Here is a 19,833-nt window from a genome sequence, read left to right on the forward strand (position 1 = left end):
GTGATGAAGGCCATTGTGTCCTATTAGACATTAAGAATTTAAAAAGACTAGATACTAGCAGGAATATGGATTGTAAAACCCCAGAGAGATGTTGACAGCTGGAACTGCATTTACAAATATTTGTCTCCCAACCCCACTCTAGCAAGTGCACAGATTTACTAAGCCCAATAGGTCCCCTTCGACTTGACCCTTACTTCACCACTATCGAAGCCCCAAATCCTCATTAGTAAACAAATGCTAGCCAACGAGATTAGAGGAGGATGAAGGACTGATCAAGGTGAGGATGTAGCCTGGTGGGAGTATAAGTTGGTACAACGTTTTTTGAAAAACAATTTGGCAAAATCTGTCAAAACTTAAAATGCACATAGCCCTTTGAGCCAACAGTTTTACTTTTAGCAATCCCAGTACAATGCAGGTGTGTGGAGATACTCACTCCCGCCTTGCTTATGGCAAAATCCTAAACAAATGTGTAACTAAATGTTCATGAAAAGAGCAATGAATAAATCACCTAATGGGATGCTAAACAGTTAGATAAAATTAAGTGGGGAGGAGAGACATCTCCAAACTATGGACATGGAAAGATTTGTCTGTTACATAGCTAAGTGCAAAGAAAGTTGCAGGAATGATTTTATATATATACTAAAACCAACCAGATAAATGTCTCCTGGAGTATCTATCTACTACTACAGATGTGTGAAGGTAGGCCCAGGAGTTGGTATTTATTAAAAAGAAATCCAAGTATGCATCAATCCCAATTTTGTATTAAAAAATGAACAAAAAACCCTCATACATAAAAAGATAGAGAAAAACAGAGAGAAAAAAAGTCTGCAAAAATATGTATCAAATTCGTTCATTCACTGCTTTACATACACACTCCCGCAGTGGAATGCTTTACAAAGCCCACATGTAATCTTTGGGACTGGCAGGGGAAGGCTCACATGCTCGCATGAGTTCGTAGACCTTCTCTGGGCAGCCTTCCGGGCGCTCCATGCGGTAGTCTTTCTCTAGCAGCTCATACACCTGTGACAGGTCAATTCCCGGGTAGGGCGACATGCCGTAGGTAGCAATCTCCCAAAGCAATACTCCAAATGCTAGGGAAAAAAGAATAAGAAAGGTTATTTGAAATGTGCAGAATTTAAGTATTCTGCATTTAAAATTGGTTACCTGTGTAGAAGACAGAAGCTACACTTTCAGAAACAGGCCAGGCACTGACATTTTACCAGGCTCTTAATTACTAACAGCCCAGGACAGAATGAAACTTTCAGTTCACTCAGCCCCACAGACCAGAACATGCTGAAGGGGAGAAGAGGGCTGCACTGATGAGCCCCTCCAGGGTCTTGTAGGTAACGTGACCATCTTGCTGGGACATGTGTGGAAGGAGGTCTATATGTCCGGAGAACATGTCTACTCCTAACTCTGTGACCAACTAGTTATGTGCTTAAGGCAGGCCGCCTCCCCTTTCTGGAGTATAAGATATTGCTAAGGTCCCTTCCAACTCTTCACAAGAATCTTACAAAATCTTTGCCTGCCAGCATGGCTCAGTGGTTGAGTATCAACCTATGAACCAGGAGGTCAAGGTTCGATTCCCGGTCAGGGCACATGCATGCCCAGGTTATGGGCTCGATCCCTAGTGTGGGGCATGCAGGAGGCAGCCGGTCAGTGATTCTCTCTCATCATTTCTTTCTCTCATTTCTTTCTCTCCCTCTCCCTTCCTGTCTGAAATCAATAAAAATATATTCAAAATCTTTGAAAGTTTTGCAGGCCCCTAGTACAGCCTTGACATTCCTAATCCCATTACAGGAAGCAGAACTGACTCCTCCCTAGAGAAATGGGTGGCTCAGGTCTAGGGCAGGGAATGAAGGGGAAACATCACAGGTGCTATCGAAAGCTACAAGGGTCTTGTCAAAGGGACTAGGAGCAATGTGAAGTTCCCACCAGCCAAAGATGAGACAGCCTGAGCATCAACAAGGAAAATAACTGCGAACCCACAACCCAGTTACTTGCCCTTGACCAGGAATCGAACCCGAGACCTTTGGTGCGCAGGCCAACGCTCTAACCACTGAGAGACAGTGGCCAGGGCAAAAAGTATGACTTTTATGATTTAATGGGAAAGTTGTACACTAACTGGATATTTGGAAATATTTGGAAATTACTGTCAATTTTTGGAGGGGGACATTGTAGTTATGAGGATGAAAATGCCATCTTTAAGAGGCTCACACTGAAATACTTATGGACAAAGTAATATGATGCCTGGAATTTGATTCAAAATAAGGGTTGGTGGAGTGGGCGGGGCACAGAGGATGCAAGAGCACCATGAGGTGGTGACCAGCAAGCTGGGTGATGGGGCAACGGCGCTCATTAGGCAACTCTGTCTTCTTTAGGGTATGCTTACAATTTGCCATAAGAAGTTCTTTAAAAAAGTAAAAATACAATACTGTCACGGAGGCTTCAGAGGATAATAGCCTATTGAAAGCCCAAACCAAACTACAGAGCATTCCCTGCAGGGCTGGCTAGGTGCCCCGAAAAACCAAGCAGCGAACTTAGAATGAAGATAAAGGGTAAGTTAACCTAAATTATTTTGGAAGAAAAAGCTTATTCTAACTTCATTTTGGAGAGAGAAAAGGGAAAAAACGACTTTTAAATGAAAAAGAAACAAGCAAAAAAAGAGAATTAAATAATGGGGGAGGGAGGGGTAAAAGAGCAAGAAAGAGACAGTCAAAAAGCAAGAGAAAAACAAAACAAACAAAACAGGAAAGCCATACCCTGGCGGGCGAGGAGGGAACGGAAGGCCCTTACCCCAGACGTCAGACTTGATGGAGAATTTGTTGTAGGCCAAGCTTTCAGGCGCGGTCCACTTGATGGGGAATTTGGCCCCGGCGTGGGCTGTGTAGGTGTCCCCTGTCATTAACCGGCTCAGGCCGAAATCAGCCACCTTCACCAAGTGGTTTTCCCCTACCAGGCAGTTCCGGGCAGCAAGGTCTCTGGGAAAGAGAAGAGTTCATCCATGAGAGGTGCTGGCTTGCCTTCCAGCCTCACAAATCCACCACCGACGATGGAAAAAGGGAGTCTGGTCCCCAGGAAACTTACATTAACTTCTGCCAGGGAGCAGTGCCTGGCCCTCAGAACCACCTGGGGTCCCAACAGGGTGAGAGGCAGCAGGGGGCACTGGAGCGGGCCCCTGGCCCTGTGGCCTGGAGCAAGGAAATGACACTGGGACTCAGTTCCTCCTTCATAAATGAAAAGGATAATCCCAGCGCCTCCTTCTTAGGGTGGCTGTGAGTGATAATTCCTTACCATGTAAAGTGCTTCCCCTGGTGCCTAGAGAATGGTAAGTGTCACCTAAAGTGTCTGTCTGGTTGTCACTGCTCTGTGCCAGGAACAAAAACAAAGGCCAGTCCTCAGCCGGGAGAAACATATAGCAGCGAGTCTCCGCTTGTACTCTCCGGACTTGGTAGGACAAAATAAAATAAAGCCCGTAGCATCCTTCACCCAGACTGTGTTTTCTACTTTCCTCTTTCTTCCTGATGCTTATCCAAATGTATCCTGAAACTTCTCTCCGGTACAATCGGCTTCCTCTTGCCTCCTGATTCTACCAGGGAGGTAGGAGTCTAATCTTTGGTTCAAGGACATTGGCCATAAAAATCACAGGCAAACAGGAATGGAGCAATGAGACGAGGCAGCGGCTACAGCCATGGCTGCACAGGACGGCGTCATCAGCAGCAATCAGAGGGAAATTAAATACAGAAGAGTTGTGCGCAGCAGGCTTTTGGGAAAGGACTTTAAGTTTGCCTGAATGAACAGGGAATGGACCTTGCTGTGCAAGGCAAACCAGAAGTCAGGAAATCTCAATCTGCAGCCTCAGAGGGTTCACATTCTTGAGTGACAAGCGCATCTGAATCGGGGTCTCGTGGCGCATAGAAAAGCCGTCGTACGAGGAAGCGCAGCGCTTCACACATTCTCCTCTGTTCCTCACTGTGAAAGCGCCTGTGCAGGTTTCACACTCGTTAACTGGGTGGGAAAGGTCACCACGGTGGCATGGAGAACGTCCTGCATAATAGACTCCGGCAGAGCCCACCAGCTCTGTCCTGCACTGGCTGTCACTTTGCTAGGAAGCCATTTCCCTCACCAAAGAATGCGAAGGCCAAGGTAACTGTGGCACACTTGAAGGTCAAAACACTCTAGGCTTTACAGCAGCAGCAGAGGCGCTTCATTTAGAACCACAGACGCACAATTCTGACAATTGTGGAAGCACCGCTGACCCAGATGACAGCCAACTTAAGTGGAGAATGAAATAATAGAGAAGGGAGGGGGAAACCAACCCACGCAGAAACAAAACCCACGCACTGGCTATTACCGCAAATGTGTGTAAAAGCAATGCCCACCGCCTCAGGAAGAGGCCATTCGGACACGCGCCCGCCTGAGGAACAACGCGCACTCCACTTCGGAGGGAGCTGCGATTACTCAGAAGGACGCCTTGTATGAGTCATTTAATCTTCTAGTTAGCGCAAAATGGTTCCAAAGTGAGGTATTTCTTAGGCCTGGCCTTCCGCACACCCGAAGCCGGCAGTGTCAGGGCTCAGTGTTTGCCTTTGTTTCAAGGTCTACTGTGTTGCCAGCAAGAGGCTGGGCCAGAAGGCCTCAGAGGCTGGGCTTTGCTAGAAGGATGCCTGACCCCCGCTCACCCCCTGGCTGTGGGGAGGCTGCTTGGCCAGGCTCCTACCTGTGGATGAAGTTTTTCTTCTCCAGGTACTCCATGGCTGATGAGATCTGAGTGGCCATGTACAGCAGCACCACAGCATTCACCTCCTGGCGGTTACACTCTCTCAGGTAATCCAACAGGTTCCCATAGGTCATGAACTCAGTGATTATATAGAACGGGGGCTCCCGGGTGCAGACCCCTGCCAACAAGACATTGAGGGCTTCAGGATGCTGCTCTACTCCCAGCTGAACGAGTGTCAGAAAGGACTGGCACTGAAGGAAAATGCTTCTGAAACCGATGCTGACTCTGCTCCAGCTTCTAATATGGCTCCAAGCACTTGTGACCTGCCACTGTGCTCCTGTGGGAGGGGCATGCTCATGCTCTTGTCTCCTTCTCAAGTCAATGAACTTAAAGGAAGAGGCTATCAGTAAGTTCAGAAGCAAAGCCAGGCCCACATCAAACGGCCTAAATCGTTGTTAGTTTACCCTCAATGGTTATGTCTGATGGCTATGTCTACTTACAGAATCACTTCAGTGAAGAAACGTTAAAAATTCTTAAGTTTTGCCAGACCAGTGTGGCTCAGTGGTAGAGCATCAACCTATGAACCAGGAGGTCACGGTTTGATTCCGGTCAGGGCACATGCCCAGGTTTCAGGCTATATCCCCAATAGGGGGCGTGCAGGAGGCAGCTGAGCAATGATTCTTATTATTGATGATTCTATCTCTCTCTCCTTCTCCATTCCTCTCTGAAATCAATACAAACATACTTCAAAAAAAATTCTTAAGTTTCAGAATCCAATTTGAGATTTGAATGCTTTTAGGTATCAATTTAAAGCAGTAACATTCTCTCTTTCACAAACCCCCCGACACACACAATCCCACAAAGGCCTCCTTTACCAATGGCTGAATGCTGGCAGGGAACAGATGTCCAAATCAAACTCTCGCCAGCCATTCACCTCTGCTCTCACGGCACCTGCACCGCCCCGAGGGTTTAGTGCACGCACTCACCGAGTAACTGTACCAGATTAGGATGCTTGATCTCTTTCATTACTGCGGCTTCTTTCAAGAACTCCTCCACCTCCATGGTGTCCTCCTGCAGGAAAAAAAAGTGGTGAAATTATCTCAGCAAGGAACGTGTCTGCGTGGGAGAGTGCGGCGTGAATGGTCAGTGCGAGCTGGAGCTTCGATGAACAACCCCCCTGGCCAGCCAGTTTCAACCCCACACTGCTCTGGACAGGTCCCACTGCCGCTGCTGTCACCTCAACGGCACCAAGAAGTTCCGGCTTCGGTGCTGAACTTCTGGGTTTCCCCCAGGGCAACACATCTGGGCTGGCCTGTATATGTTGGTGACTTGCTTCTGGTGGCACAGACCATATTTGTCTCCATCACCTTGTGGAGTTTGTGGGGTAAGGGAGATGTGTACAGGCAAATGCCACAAACGTGGTACTAGTTTCCCTAAGGAACAGCGAGTTTTCAAGGGGTCCTAAAATGCATAATGTAAAAAAAAAAAAAAAGAATCTGAAATGTGTCTTTGATTTAAGAGAAGAGACCCTGGTGATACAAAAGGTACTGGGTTACCAAAGAAGAAAGATGTCTCAAAATACGGCGGAAACAGAGCACATGACGCTGTGAAAGAATGTGGTGTCGTGGGCTCTTAATGAAGCAGCCACCGCTCTGCCAGGTCCGTTACTCAGATTCCAAAACCATCCTCAGGGCAACAAGTTCGCAGCATCCGAATGCCCGAGGGGAGACAAAGACACAACAAATGCCCAGACAAATGTAAGACACTTCTGCGTCCTCACATATTCTCAGTCTAGGCGGCGATTTTCAACCGGTGTGCTGCAAGTATTCTTAAAACACGCAATACCAGACTATTTAGTCAAGGGCACAGACCTCTTTTCCCTTAGATTGTCAAATAAAAAAAATGACAACAACCAATACAAAAATAGCTGTCTGGTGTGAATGAATCAAAATTACACCTTTTTTTGGTCAGATTGGCAGAAAAATCTGCTTTTTGGTGTGCTGAATTTAGTAATCTGGTTATGTGTGAGATGGAAAGGGTTGAAATCGCTGCTTGGGGCTCCAGTGCGGAGCGCTGCGGCACCTGGCCCTGTGGTAGACCCTATTGTACCAAAGCCTTGTTGTGGCTTCTGTTGGGTAAACCTCTTTTTCCCTTAAAGAACCCACTGTCTACAACACAGGAAGCAGGTGGTGGTAAACGACACGGTCTGTTTGCTGTGAGAACCTGGCTATAAAGGCAATGACGCCACCCTCCATGTTTCAACACGGAGTTTGAGTTTTACTGAAGAGAAAGCGTGCACGGGAGAGGGGGGTGACTTCTTGGAAACTAGATTCCTCCTGCCCTTTGGGAGACCAAGATCTGGTACCGTCCTCACCTGACTGCACATTCCTAAGGGCAGACTTCCAGAGGATGGCCGGCCTCTCAGCGCTCCCTTGCTTTTGGTCTGTGTTTACAAGTGAAGCGTGACCGATGAGTTACATGTCAGCCCGTTATCACTGTGCTTAATTAGGGCTGAGACTGAAACTCCGAAACAATTCACTGCTCTTTAAAAATGGCGAGCTGCTCTAAATGTCAATTAAACATGGTTGGTAGTCTCTGTGTCAAGCTATCTGGGGAAAGGACTCATCCCTGCTGCCACCCCGTTAGCTGTTTAATTCTTCCGAGTCCTCTCTACTCCTTAACGTGCTCAGCCGACCGTGCTGTTCTGGGCGTGAAGTGCCCTGATTTACCAGCTGACAGGCTCGTGTCAAAGAGCGAAAGCCTGCCAGAACCGGAGACTCAGTGCTGCTCATGTAGGACCAGGGGCTTTAAGAATCTTGGTTGGCCAACAATATGTTCAAAAAGTAGCTCTCCCATGAAGTTTTCTAGACACGCAGAGTTTTTTTATTTTAAAACGCCATGTAAAAAACCACGCACAGTGAAAATAATTGCAGAAACATCACTTGCTCTTATAGCTACTGGCTCTTCTCTAAAGAACCATGTTCTAGATCCTGAGACTTGGGCATGCACAGAAGAACAACACAACTTCCAAAGGTTGTATTGTTCCCTCCTCTCTGTCAGCCTTTCTCTCTTCATTCACTCCAACACGTGCTTGCACCTGTGTGGACAGTAGACATCAATCCTGGGCTGTTTTTTCCTTTCAGGACAGTCAGTGTGAACTTGTCTCCCTCTGCTGGTTCACCTGCTTCAACTCAATGTAAACTGCTAACAGCACACTGCACGTCGCTATGTTAAGGCAGACCTATCCCTGATGCTATCCTGCTACATTTACATTCCTTCAATTCCATTAAAAAACTTCCCACCATGTTTCTGAAGAGAATTCTTCCATTTATATAGTAAAATAAAACTCAGATTAATTAGGGTGAAGGCAACACTTTGAGTAAAAGCTGTGAATTTCAGGCTCATCTGTTAGGGAGGAGGGTCACCCGGCCCCTCTTCACAAGGACTGCTGGCCCGGCCCAGGTGCGGGTGAACTTTTGGCTGGCATGGCCGAGGGCTTAAGAGACGCTGGCGAGTTCTGCCGACCAGGCTCTGCCTCTGTGGACCCATGACAAGTGACTTACAGACAGATCACACGGAGGCCAGCACGCGCTGCCGTGTTCTTGTCTGCCAGAGGAGAGAACAGCAGCGTCCCCTCGTGCAGAGGGCCCCGCGCAGTGCCCAGGCCGCGGTCAGTACTCGGCCAGCAGAACTCTCATTACTATAAAGACAGCCGGCCTCCGCTCCTGAGAAGGAGACTGAATACACTGCTTGTCTCTAAGACAGGCTGGCTCTTTAACACTGCTTTTGTCTTTCTCACTGATAGATTCTCCCAGACGCAGCATCTCTCAGGTATGTTCTCACCAGCTTCATCTGTGTAGTCGCTGGCTCACCTCCGAGCGTGCGTATTCTACGTCATTAAAAATAAATTTTAAAAATGGCTCCACGTGCTGCTGCACAGCTTTTAGGGCTCTCACTGCCTCCCTGAGTGAGGACCCCGGCCCTGGCCCAGGGCTTCTTTCTGAGACCAGTTTCCACGTATTTCTGGCGCGTCAGGTGAGCAGGGTGACAACCACAGGGAGGACCATCCTTCACCCATCAGGCGGACCGGGGTCAACACGTTTAAAACACTGGCAGGCTGGGGCAGACAGCTCTACGAGGACGGTGGGCACAAAGCAGATAGGGGACTTGAAGCCCAAGCAAACATCCACCAGAAAGCACCTCACAGAGGAAGCCCCCGGGTGCTGGACCCCACAGGCTGCCGCTGCGTCCAGGCTCGCTCCGCAGCCCGGAGACGCCGCCCAAGGCCCAGTGCGCACGGCAACAGTGGGCGCCGCTGCGCGGCCTCTCCAGGCGCATGGCCCCCGGAGAAGCCCGAGAGCCACTGCGAGGCCTGTCCCGTGTTAGTGCTGCCGGGAGCCCTCCTCCCGCTCGTCCCTGGAGCTCTCCAAGAGAACCGATTTCCTGGGGGGAAATGACACACATACAACCCAACACACTGAGCTGGTGAGGGGACAGGAGGCCCGCGCGTCCTCAACACCGCCGGCAGCGTGCAAAAGGGGGGCTCCTCGGGAGCACCTGGGAGTAGGTCACAACCGTAGATGCACGTGGCCCTGGATCCAGTGGTTCTACTCGAGCGGACCCAGCAGGCCGCTCAGCCGCACGTGCAAACAGGAAGCATCCGTGGCACGGCCTGTACAGTCAAGTCCTGGAAAGAACACAAATGCCCGCCGAGACTGGTACATCCTAAAACACAGCCACACAAGGCGACAACCTGACGTGTATGACAAGGAACAACCGCCAAGTTACGAGAAGTCGACACGGAAGGTGCGGGGCGGCGTCTACGGCATGCCGCCACATGGCTGGAAATCATGCACACGCGGACTATTTCTGGAAAGACACAAAAATCAAGGAGGAGGCTGTGTGTATCTTACCCGTTTGAAAAATAGGTAAAGAACTGGGTACAATTTTAAGTCAACATATAACAACATTATGTTCCACTATTTTAATGGTAAATTAGTTAGTTTATGATTCAATCATAACATCCCAACTAGACTAACAGTAGTCTTTTCCAAATTCTATAACTTACACAACTGTTTCACAGGAAAAAACTGACTTACAAACTTGGAACACAACTCATGTGAAACTTGGGGCTTTTTGTACCTGACAACTGGTTCTCTTAGGCACATCCTGCCGTTAACAAGGGTAAAGTCAAGCCTATGAGCTACTGAATATTGTCAAAATTCAAACTAGTAGTTCCCCATCAGTAGGCCTTCTCTGTATTTAGTTTCCCACCCATAGGGGTCAACCTAGCGCCTCCTTTTTCTCTCCTGCTTTCTCTGGTCTTCCTGATGCCTGAAGGTACAGGAGCCAAGGCTGCCTGGTGGTTCAGTAAGGAGTCATGGTTAAATGTAGGGCCTTGCTCCCCCTGCGGGTTCTGCCCTTTGAGGGGCCAACAATACAACAACACATCCCTGGCAGGACAGGGATGAGTGAGGAGACCGACTTAGGGGCCCACTGGGGTCTGGCACGAAGAGGCAGTGAGCGGAGGGCCATCTGGTTTGGAGGACCACCTGGTTGAGAGTGGCAAGGTTTCCAAGGAGTCTTGAGGAGAAAGGCAGGTCATGGCTACCGTCTGTGAGGGAAGTGAATGGGGGAGGGGAAAGGTGATTTTTAAGATGCATAACCGTGCTTTATGTATATACTTTGTGGTATATGGAGAGTAAGAACCTGAGTGACAGCATCGTCATCACTGGGCTTGGAAGCAGGATGCCTGGGTTCAAAGCCCGGCTCTGCCACTCCTGACTGTGTAATCCAGCCCAGGTACTTAAACTCCCTCTGCTCAGTTTTTTCCATCTTTAAATGGTGGAAATAGTACTACCCTTTTCTTAAAGTTGTTGTAAGGTTTAACTGAGATGATACATGCAAGGCAGTCGGAACTCTTCCAGGCACGTGGTAAGAGCTCAGTAAATGTCAGCCATCACTGTCACTGAGAGTCCACTCAAAGTCCTAACTTCTACAGGAGATAAATGCTCGAAGTACTGACACTAATCTTATCTGACAAGTGGGGAACACAGAGATGTTTTATGCAGTGTGAGGGCGAGGGAGGGACCATTTATTTAGTCACTTAGTACCATTTTTTGGGTTAACATCCCTCAAGATGATGATGCATTTTCCTTTCCCTAAATGGCTACCTCTTGGGGTGACTGCTCACAGAACTCCATGCAACTGGGTCCTGTACCTTGGGACCATAAGTTAATAAGGCTCTTGGGGAAAATCATTAAAAGCATACAATAAAGTTTAAAAATAAGTCATTAGAGAAGTACATTCCAGATCATTCTGATTCACTGGCATAAGACACTACCAGCACCACCGAGTTACAGAAGTCCCTACTCTGAACCCCCTTCTTCAGCTGCTCAGAAAACACCACCACGCGTCAGCTGGGCCTCCCTCACATTTCAAGTTGCACACGCTCTACCTCTTTTTAAAGTTTTCACGTAAGTCTTGCCTGGACTGAAATCCAGTGTATTTTGTACTTAGTCTTCCTTGTTTCATTCTGCAAATCCTGGCAATTGTGTGGGTAACACCCTGGCTTTCAACAGGTCAAGGTCCAGTGTCCCTGGCCCAAGTCCGCAACTGAGTGCTAAATGGAGGTGCTGCAGCACAAGCACACACCCTTCCTGTGCTCCCTGGTCTGGAAGCGGCAGGGTAATAGCTGTTTAGTTCTTTCCAGGGCTCACCAATGTCGCCATCTCTGTGAAACACAAAGCCTATCATCCTACTCCTGTGCATCAAGCCCTTCAAGGGACCCCACTGCTCCAGGACAGCAGCCCAGCTCCTCAGCCGGTTCGAGCCCCCTGGCTGTGCCCTCTCTGCCCTCCACCTGTCTCTCCTGACCTTTGCTCCCTTGGCCAGGACTTGCACCTCCACTATGGCCCTAGCTCCCGATTCCCTCCATGCTTCCTCCCCGCCAAGCAGAGCTCACGGGGCAGCCCCTCCATTCACTCCTGTGAAGTGACACAGTGCCACGCTCATACCTGACGTGGTCCTTGTCACACTCACTACGATTACTGATATACTTGCTCATTTCTCCTACTAACTAGATTGCCTACTACTAACTAGACCATCCTAACTACCTAGACTAGCCTGAAGTGAAGACCTCTGTCTAATTCATTTCACAACCCAGTGTTAAGCGCAGGGTCTGGCAAACAAAAGTAAGGAACTCATAAATGCTTATTAAATTTTGAAAATCCCATCTGGAAAATACATAGGAGTCCACAAGGTGACCCTAAACCACACCACCACCACCCCCACACCCAAATGTCAGTCTTGGCCCCAGGACAGATCTCAGGGGTCACACTGAATATAGTGTCAGGAAGCTCTTTTGGTTGCTAGGCCTACAGAATGTGATCTTTTCTCTAAAGCATCGCTTTTTATTAATCAGAAATCGTCATTTCCACCTTCCTGTGCCTATGAGTGAGGATATCAGGAGAGTGACGGAGTCCCTAAAAGGCGAGCGCTTTGGTTGCATGGTCTCGCTGCGTGCGCCTGACGGCCGTTTGAGAAGCGTACACATAGTTGGGTCCATTTCCTCAGCAGTGGATGTTTCAGCTCTTTTCCTTTCCTTTAGCTGCAAAAAGAGGCTGACTCTCTGTTTCTGTGCACACGTCCGCCCACATAGTCGGAGTTCACTTACAACAAGTGAAATCATGCAGGTCAACACTAGGGGACACTCTCGCCGTAGGAAAAGCACGGATCACACAGGGATGAAGGCTGCAAATTAAAACTTCCTTCCCCGGGCATCCTAAAGAGTTCCAAAAGGAAAACCAGCCGCCTGGAAACGCCACACGCTACGCATTAGCTGAGAGGATGAAAGTCACAGATAACAAGAAAGAAGGGGGCAGGGCAGGTGATCCACGTTAGTAAGAAGCCTTAACACAGTGGTTCTCAACCTTCTGGCCCTTTAAGTACAGTTCCTCATGTTGTGACCCAACCATGAAATTATTTTTGTTGCTACTTCATAACTGTCATGTTGCTACTGTTGTGAATCGTAATGTAAATATCTGATATACAGAATGGTCTTAGGCGACCCCTGTGAAAGGGTCGTTCGACCGCCAAAGGGGTCGCGACCCACAGGTTGAGAACCGCTGCCTTAATGTGTCCTTAATTCCGTAAGTCGGGACACACAATAAAGAGAACTGGAACCTGCTTAGAAACAAATAGCACTTGCTTTTCAAAGCTGCCAACAAAAACCCACAGAAATGTCAAGTGCATTTTGGTTAAATCTCCTTTTAAAACTAGGTTTTTATTTCCTTCCTTCCTTCCCTTAACTCTCAATAGGAAGTGATTCAAATGCCACACAAACAGAACGGAAACCCACGGCTTTAAAAGACTCTTGCCATCGAATTAAAAAAACTTCTCCAAATGACTCATCTTTTTACACCGAAAACCACAGCCCTTCTCAGCCCTCACCATATGTGGAAACACTGAGATGATGAGCGTGACTCCAAGTGCAAAGAAACAGATAACAGACTCGAGAGTCAACTCCTCGGCACCCACGGCCCCCTCGGCCCTGTGTGCAGCCGGCAGCCCCCTGGAAAGGGCCCCCCTGCACACCTGCAGACAACGAGCTGTCTCTCTGAGCCCCACAGCAGAGGAGGCTCTCGGGCTCCCTGCCCGCGGCCCCGGCCTACCTTCAAGGTCTTCACGGCCACCGTGAGGCTGTATTTCTTCCACACGCCTTCGTACACCTCCCCGTACTGGCCTCCTCCCAGCTTGTGCTTCATGGTGATGTCCGTGCGCTCCATTTCCCACTTGTCGTAGTTGGGGGACACACCGTACACCGTGGGCTTGTTGCGCTTGGGGGCTGGGTAGTGGAGAGTGGTGATGAGCCCGTCAGCCACAGTTGAGTGATGATGAACCAACTCGGCCAAGGTGTTGAAGCGGCTCTCTGAGGACACGTAGAGCTGAGGAAAAGAGCCCACAGAGTAAATACAAACGCCACTCCAGTAAACCAGCTTTGTGAGCCTTAATGTATGCACAGTAAACCCTCAGATAACGGGCTCTCCACATAGGACCAAGAGCTACCCAGGCTATCATGTGCGTGACAATTCCGGCTAAAGCAAAATGATGCAATAAGATGCCCCCCGGCCTCTGCATGTTTCCTGAGTGAAATCCTCCACCTACCGAACCTTCACTGGCACATGCCTGGTTCTCTCGCCATCTGAGCCCAGTGTGAATGTCCCAGCATTCTTCCCTGAGCACCCGACCTAAAGTCACCACCTGTCTTACTCCTCTGCACCACACTCGCCACTGATAATTCTGTTTTATCGGCTTGTTGATGGTCTGTCTCCACTTACTAGAATGTCAGCTACATGAGAGCAAAGCCCTAAAATATCCATTTTTATCCTGTAGCCCCAATGTTGAGAACAAGAATGAGCACATAATAGGTACTTGATAATAGTTGTTGATTACAGTAGTGAAGGGTAGAACTTTAAAAGTACTGCTGATTAGAAAATATTTAAAAACTAGAGGTCCGGTGCACGAATTCATGCATGGGTGGGGTCTGGCCAGCCTGCCCTGATGGGGACCGATCTGGCCAGGGGAGGGAATGGGGGAGGTTGGCCGGCTGGCTCCACCCCCTGGTTGAACTTCCGAACTCCCGGTTGAGGGGACAATTTGCATATTAGCCTTATTATATAGGATAATTATGCTTATTAAAACCTATCATTATTACCTATAATTATATAATTATCTAGAACTAAACAGTGATCAGAGATAAAAATTACTGAACAAAGCATAAATGTCCTTCTCGTTCCTACTTCCTGGATTTGGGCCGAGTAAGAAGCATCAGAGGCCCAGCCCCGCAAGGCCCAGCCCTGGGCCCCCTGGGGTGCTGTTCAGGCTCCTCAGGAAGAGCCAGGCCTTGGAGGTCCGCGCGGGCTCTTCCACACAGGAAGTCAGAAGGCTTTCAGACACCGGTGCATGCGAGTCCCTCTCTGAGATGTGCAGCGGTGAGCAGCTGTGCAGGGAGCCCCGCCACCAGTTCTCATCTAGACACAAGAGATGGGGGAGGCAAAGGAAGGAGGCAGAGGGCCATGTGGATGGCGACAGCTATCTTTTTTCTTCTCTCTGCTTCAGTGATGTGGTGAGGGAATCAATTCCACATTAAAATCCCCACAGAACATGTGGGCTCCAGGCACATAACTGAATCTACTGGCTCACCGAGGCCAGCCCACCATCCTAAAGAAGGCAGAAAGAATACGCAAAATCACAACTAGGTGTTCGTAAGACTTGCTCAAATTGCAAAGGTGTGGGAGGGAGGAATGAAGACTTGGAACAGGGATGATGCCTGGGGCAGGAGAGAGAAAGAGGAGCAGGACCAGTCGGCTGTGGCTGTACATCTGGTTACTTCAAGGAAGGGAAGGGAAGGAAAGGCCTGAGCACAGGGCAAGGCCAAGGCCTGGGCTGCAGGTTACGGTCGCTCCACTCCTTTCGGATGTTGTGATACCAGACGGTTAAAGTGGTCAAAGGAAGGAAATGACAAATACACAAGCTGATCCCTTCCATCACCCTCAACAGGATATTAAATAAGATTCATCAACAAGCAGATTTTCTCTTTTTGCTGCTTAGAGAAGTAACGTAAACAAATTGTTAAAATCCGGGCAAGCCAATGGCAAAATTTAGCTGACAGGTTTATAATTTACAATCTTTGGGTAGCAACCCCACGAAGATAAAATTCTGAGCAACTCAGGAATTGTCCAGAAAGACTCCACAGTCTGGGGAGCTTGTCCCTCTATGGGATGGTGCCTCGGATGGCAGGGCCTTGGAGGGTAAGGAGGCGGTCCACCAGAAGGCCCCACTTTCATGCCCGAGAGCACCTTGAAGTGACCTGCTCTAGGGACATGCCGTGCGACATGCTCAGACGCCTGAACAGATGCAGTGCTGCCGGGGCTGGGGGAGCGCAGTCCGCCTGCCGAGCCTGCCCTCAGCCTGCACAGCACCATCAGTGCTAGGCCCGACCCAAGTGCAGGTCAGAGACCCAATGGGACGTGGGGACAGCTCTTAAAGCCCCACCCCTCTCTGGAAAAGTCTGCCAGGCGTGCAAATACTTTACTTCAGGTTGCGAGGCTCCACGCCCTCCTCTCTCGGCTTAGCTCGGCGTACAGTGGCCTCCCTACCAAGCAATGGCGAGAAGAGAGAAAGCCGTTCGAGAAGGCACTCCCTGGACTCAGAGCACCCCCAGCTTGGACATCACTGGCACAGCACAGGCACGTCACCTGGGGCCCGGCTCATTACCTCTCTCCGCCTCAGCTCGAAAGGAGTGCTCCCCAACCCGAAGATCACGCTCCCTCAATTGCCAGAATGCTAATGGCTCCCCAAGCCCTAGTTCATGTAGAATTTGTTCTCGGTGTCATTTGATTCCCTCACAGGCTCCTCGGTTAGACATTTCAGAGTTATGGGAGCTTTCAATGACTGAACAAACTTCACCCTTTTCAATAATTAAATTTACAGACCCTGTGACTCAGTTCATCTTTCAACATAAAATTTATATACCGACACTTATTAAGTATTAAAATTATTCTTCCTTAAATGCACTGCACAGCCATCTTCTAACAGTCAAGAAGTCTGATGGCTTCCCTCTGATTAGTTCTAGTTAATTTTTAGCAGCTTTTGCTAGTGACCTGAGTAATCTCCATCAGGAATTCATGGCATGTTCAGAGAAGAAAGTGAAATTAGCATTATGAATGGCATGTCATTGTGCTATGCAGCCGGTTACATAAACACGCTGGGTGCTCAGCCAGGGCGAGGCCTCTTCCTGATCACGCAGGAACCCGGGAGACAGGGCTTGTCAAAGAAACTCAACAGGAACGGCTTTCCTCCTGACAGCCGTCTCCCAGGCTTATCGGAGCTTAGACTCGTGTACCCTTGAGGCGCCTGACCCTGGAGTCCCACCGTAGGTGTCCTGTTCACAGGCTCTCGGCCAGGAGCGCCCTTCCCCTGAGAGCCTCTCGTGGGCAGTACTTAATAATTCAGCAGTGCTCAACATCGCTCCCAGGCTCCTCCAAAAGAGCCTCTGTCAGGGGACATAAATCTTAAAATTCTAGAAATTACATATTGGCCCATCCTGCCACCTCCACTAAAGCGTGAGCCCAAACTCCACTCCTGTCAACCTGCACCTGCCACTCCAGTAGGCTGAGAAAATAAGTGTCACTGGGCATCTCTTCAAAGAAAAGACTCCATCAAGGGCTGTAAGAAATTGGGGGACCTGACAGGGGCACCTCACAGAACTAACGTGAAGACACAACCAGAAGCACTAAGGAGGATTTGGAGGCGGTGGTGAATAAAAATCAGTCTTTAATTCCACATCGTTGGCAGAGGATCACAAATTCTGAGGAAGCATGGGAGAATGACATCCCAGGCCCAGGAGATCTGAAGATTTTGAAGCTGTCAAGACTAAGGAAACAGCAGTGACTCAGTCTGGTGGGGATCTTCAAGAGTCCAGCTCTAAGCCCCCCGGAACCTGGGCTCTGGGCCGAGCTGGTGGCCCTGGGCTGCCTGGCTGCGACTGCTGCCGAGAGCTCAGCACACGGAGAGGCAAATCGGAGCCAAGAGGGTGGAGACGGAAGAAACCCTCTAGAGCCTTACAGAAGAATCTTTGAAATTCAGTTGTTTTCTGAAGATCAAGATTAAACTTATTCAGCCCCAGCCTGTCCCTCCATTTTCTTCTTGGAAATCCAGAAAGGACTGCAGCAACGCTCTGCATGAGCAGCGTTGTCAGTGCCTAGCCACAGTCCGACACCGCGATACCTACCTCCCCGTTCTGATGCTGCTCCAAACATTCCAGGAGCAGGACCCCACCCAACACAGCGGAGCCTCCGCAGATGGCTGCCTGATGACCCTGGGGGCCAAGACGCCTCCAGGTGCAAACAGCTAAAGGGAGGTCTTTGTCAGGGAGGGAGAAGGGCGGGAGGCCGAGGCCTTTGGTGAGCTGCCCAGGGGTGGGTAGTGCCTGATCAAATGAGTGTCCTGTGCTGCACCTGCAGGGAAAGGAACCCCTGGCGCACACCAGCTTTTAGACCAGCGGTTCTCAACCTGTGGGTCGCGACCCCTTTGGGGGTAGAACAACCTTTCACAGGGGTCGCCTAAGACCATCGGAAAGCACATATATAAGTACATATTGTTTTTGTGATTAATCACTATGCTTTGATTATGTTCAATTTGTAACAATGAAAATACATCCTGCATATCAGATATTTACATTACGATTCATAACAGTAGCAAAATTACAGTTATGAAGTAGCAACGAAAATAATTTTATGGTTGGGGGTCACCACAACATGAGGAGCTGTATTAAAGGGTCGTGGCATTAGGAAGGTTGAGAACCACTGTTTTAGACGGAGGGCTGTCTTCATCGGCTGACTCTGAGCCTGCAAGTCATGCATCCTACATGTAGGCCTTGCTCTCTCCCTTCGAATTGTCAAACTAGATCATGCCTGCCTGCATCTGCCAGCAAGGGTGCTGATTAAACATCCAGGGAGAAGAGACCACTGCCCTGTTCAATACAAACCTCAACTGATGACATGCAGCATGGCCTGCCTTGGATAAACAGCACAGATGGGAAGCAACGTGTCAGCTGCAAGAAATCACCTCCTTTAGGTGCACTCTGCTGTTCTCACTCATTCAAAAGGCACCCGTGTGGTCTGAAGGCAAGGTTTCCAAGGGCCTACATCTGCAGAATGGAAGGTCCTAGCTCCACATCTGGGACAAGTCCCGAAAAACAAGCTGATGAGACCGATCTCGTCGCACATCAACAGCGACTACGCTGTCTGCCACACAAACCACAGTGCTGGCACAAAGGTGTCTGCCGTGGTGAAAAGCATCAGAAACTGGCAGCAGGACTTTAACACATGCGAAAAGTACAGGTAGGAAAACTAAATATGCATATATATATATGTATACACTATATGCATTTGTATGGATGGTACAAATGAACATGTGAGAATAATCATAAAAATGCTAAAAAGATTAAGAAGAGGGGACTAGTTCTACCAGACATTAAAACATTATAAAGCACTACAAAGTAAAAGTCTGGCATTGGCACATGTACAGAAAGACCAATGGAAGAAGAGAGATCAACAGACCTAAATATATATGTAAATTTGGTGTATTTCAGAAATGTAGGAAAAGATGCATTTAGTAAAAGGCATAGGAATCATTCAAAATGTGACACATGCATATTAAATGTGACAAGATACCAGCTTTACCAATCAGAGAGATGTTTTTACAAGTCTGATGGTGTGCTGCTGAGGAGGGTGAGGAAAAACATGTTCTCTTACACCCTGCTGGTGTACGATCGCCACAGAAGGTGCGTGGGGACATCTACACAATGTGTATCTACGTTCCCTTCCACCAGCTCTAGCAACAACCTGCATACGCTCCACTGTACACAAAGTAGTGCGTGCGGTGTTTCTCCAAACTGCACGGCCTGACCCACTAGGGAGTCTATGAAATCAATTTAGCAGATTATGACCAGAATTTAAGAAAAAAAAGAAACAGAAGCATACAGAATATCAGAGCGCATTACATGTATTAGGAGTAAGCAGGGTTTCATGAGTATGTTACAAATGTGAGTATTTGGTAGTGATTTTACAGCAAGCCAGGTTTTTTTTAAAGGTTTAAAAGCCACCTTATAAGAGCATCCTATCCTATATAATAAAAGCCGAACATGCAAACCGACTGAACGGTAGACCGACAGGTCGCTATGAGGCGCACTGACCACCAGGGGGCAGATGCTCAATGCAGGAACTGACCAAGTCCACAGGCCCCAGGCCGGCCAAGGTGGGTGCCAGCGACGGCCCCCCCAACTGCCCCTCCAGTCACCCTACAGATGGGCCCTGATCGCTGGCCAGGCCTAAGGACCCTACCCATGCTCGAATTTTGTGCATCAGGCCTCTAATTATTTATAATAGCACTAGTGGCCCAGTGCATGGATTCGTGCACATTGAAAGGAAATTAATTAGAAGAAATATTTTAATATCGCTATTCGCCCTTTCTCTATAATAGAAGTGTCAACCAAATTCACGATTGACAATGACAGATCGAAACACACATGTGCGACTGGAGCCAGCAGA

General features: G+C 48.8%; 1 protein-coding gene across 3 annotated transcripts in view; it reads right to left on the reverse strand.

Moving 5' to 3' along the window:
• Positions 1–19,833, reverse strand: part of ABL1 (ABL proto-oncogene 1, non-receptor tyrosine kinase) — a 94,680-nt gene that overhangs the window by 4,609 nt on the left and 70,238 nt on the right. For all 3 annotated transcript variants that reach the window (XM_006754187.1, XM_006754188.1, XM_006754189.2), the window contains exons 4-8: positions 13,393–13,665; positions 5,707–5,791; positions 4,721–4,898; positions 2,797–2,981; positions 939–1,091 (exon numbers count right to left, since the gene is read on the reverse strand). In XM_006754187.1, coding sequence (XP_006754250.1) covers positions 939–1,091; positions 2,797–2,981; positions 4,721–4,898; positions 5,707–5,791; positions 13,393–13,665 — 874 coding nt within the window. The remainder of the gene's footprint in view (positions 1–938; positions 1,092–2,796; positions 2,982–4,720; positions 4,899–5,706; positions 5,792–13,392; positions 13,666–19,833) is intronic.

Source organism: Myotis davidii, unplaced genomic scaffold, assembly GCF_000327345.1.
Source record: "Myotis davidii unplaced genomic scaffold, ASM32734v1 scaffold651, whole genome shotgun sequence".
NCBI classification, from domain to species: Eukaryota; Metazoa; Chordata; class Mammalia; order Chiroptera; family Vespertilionidae; genus Myotis; species Myotis davidii.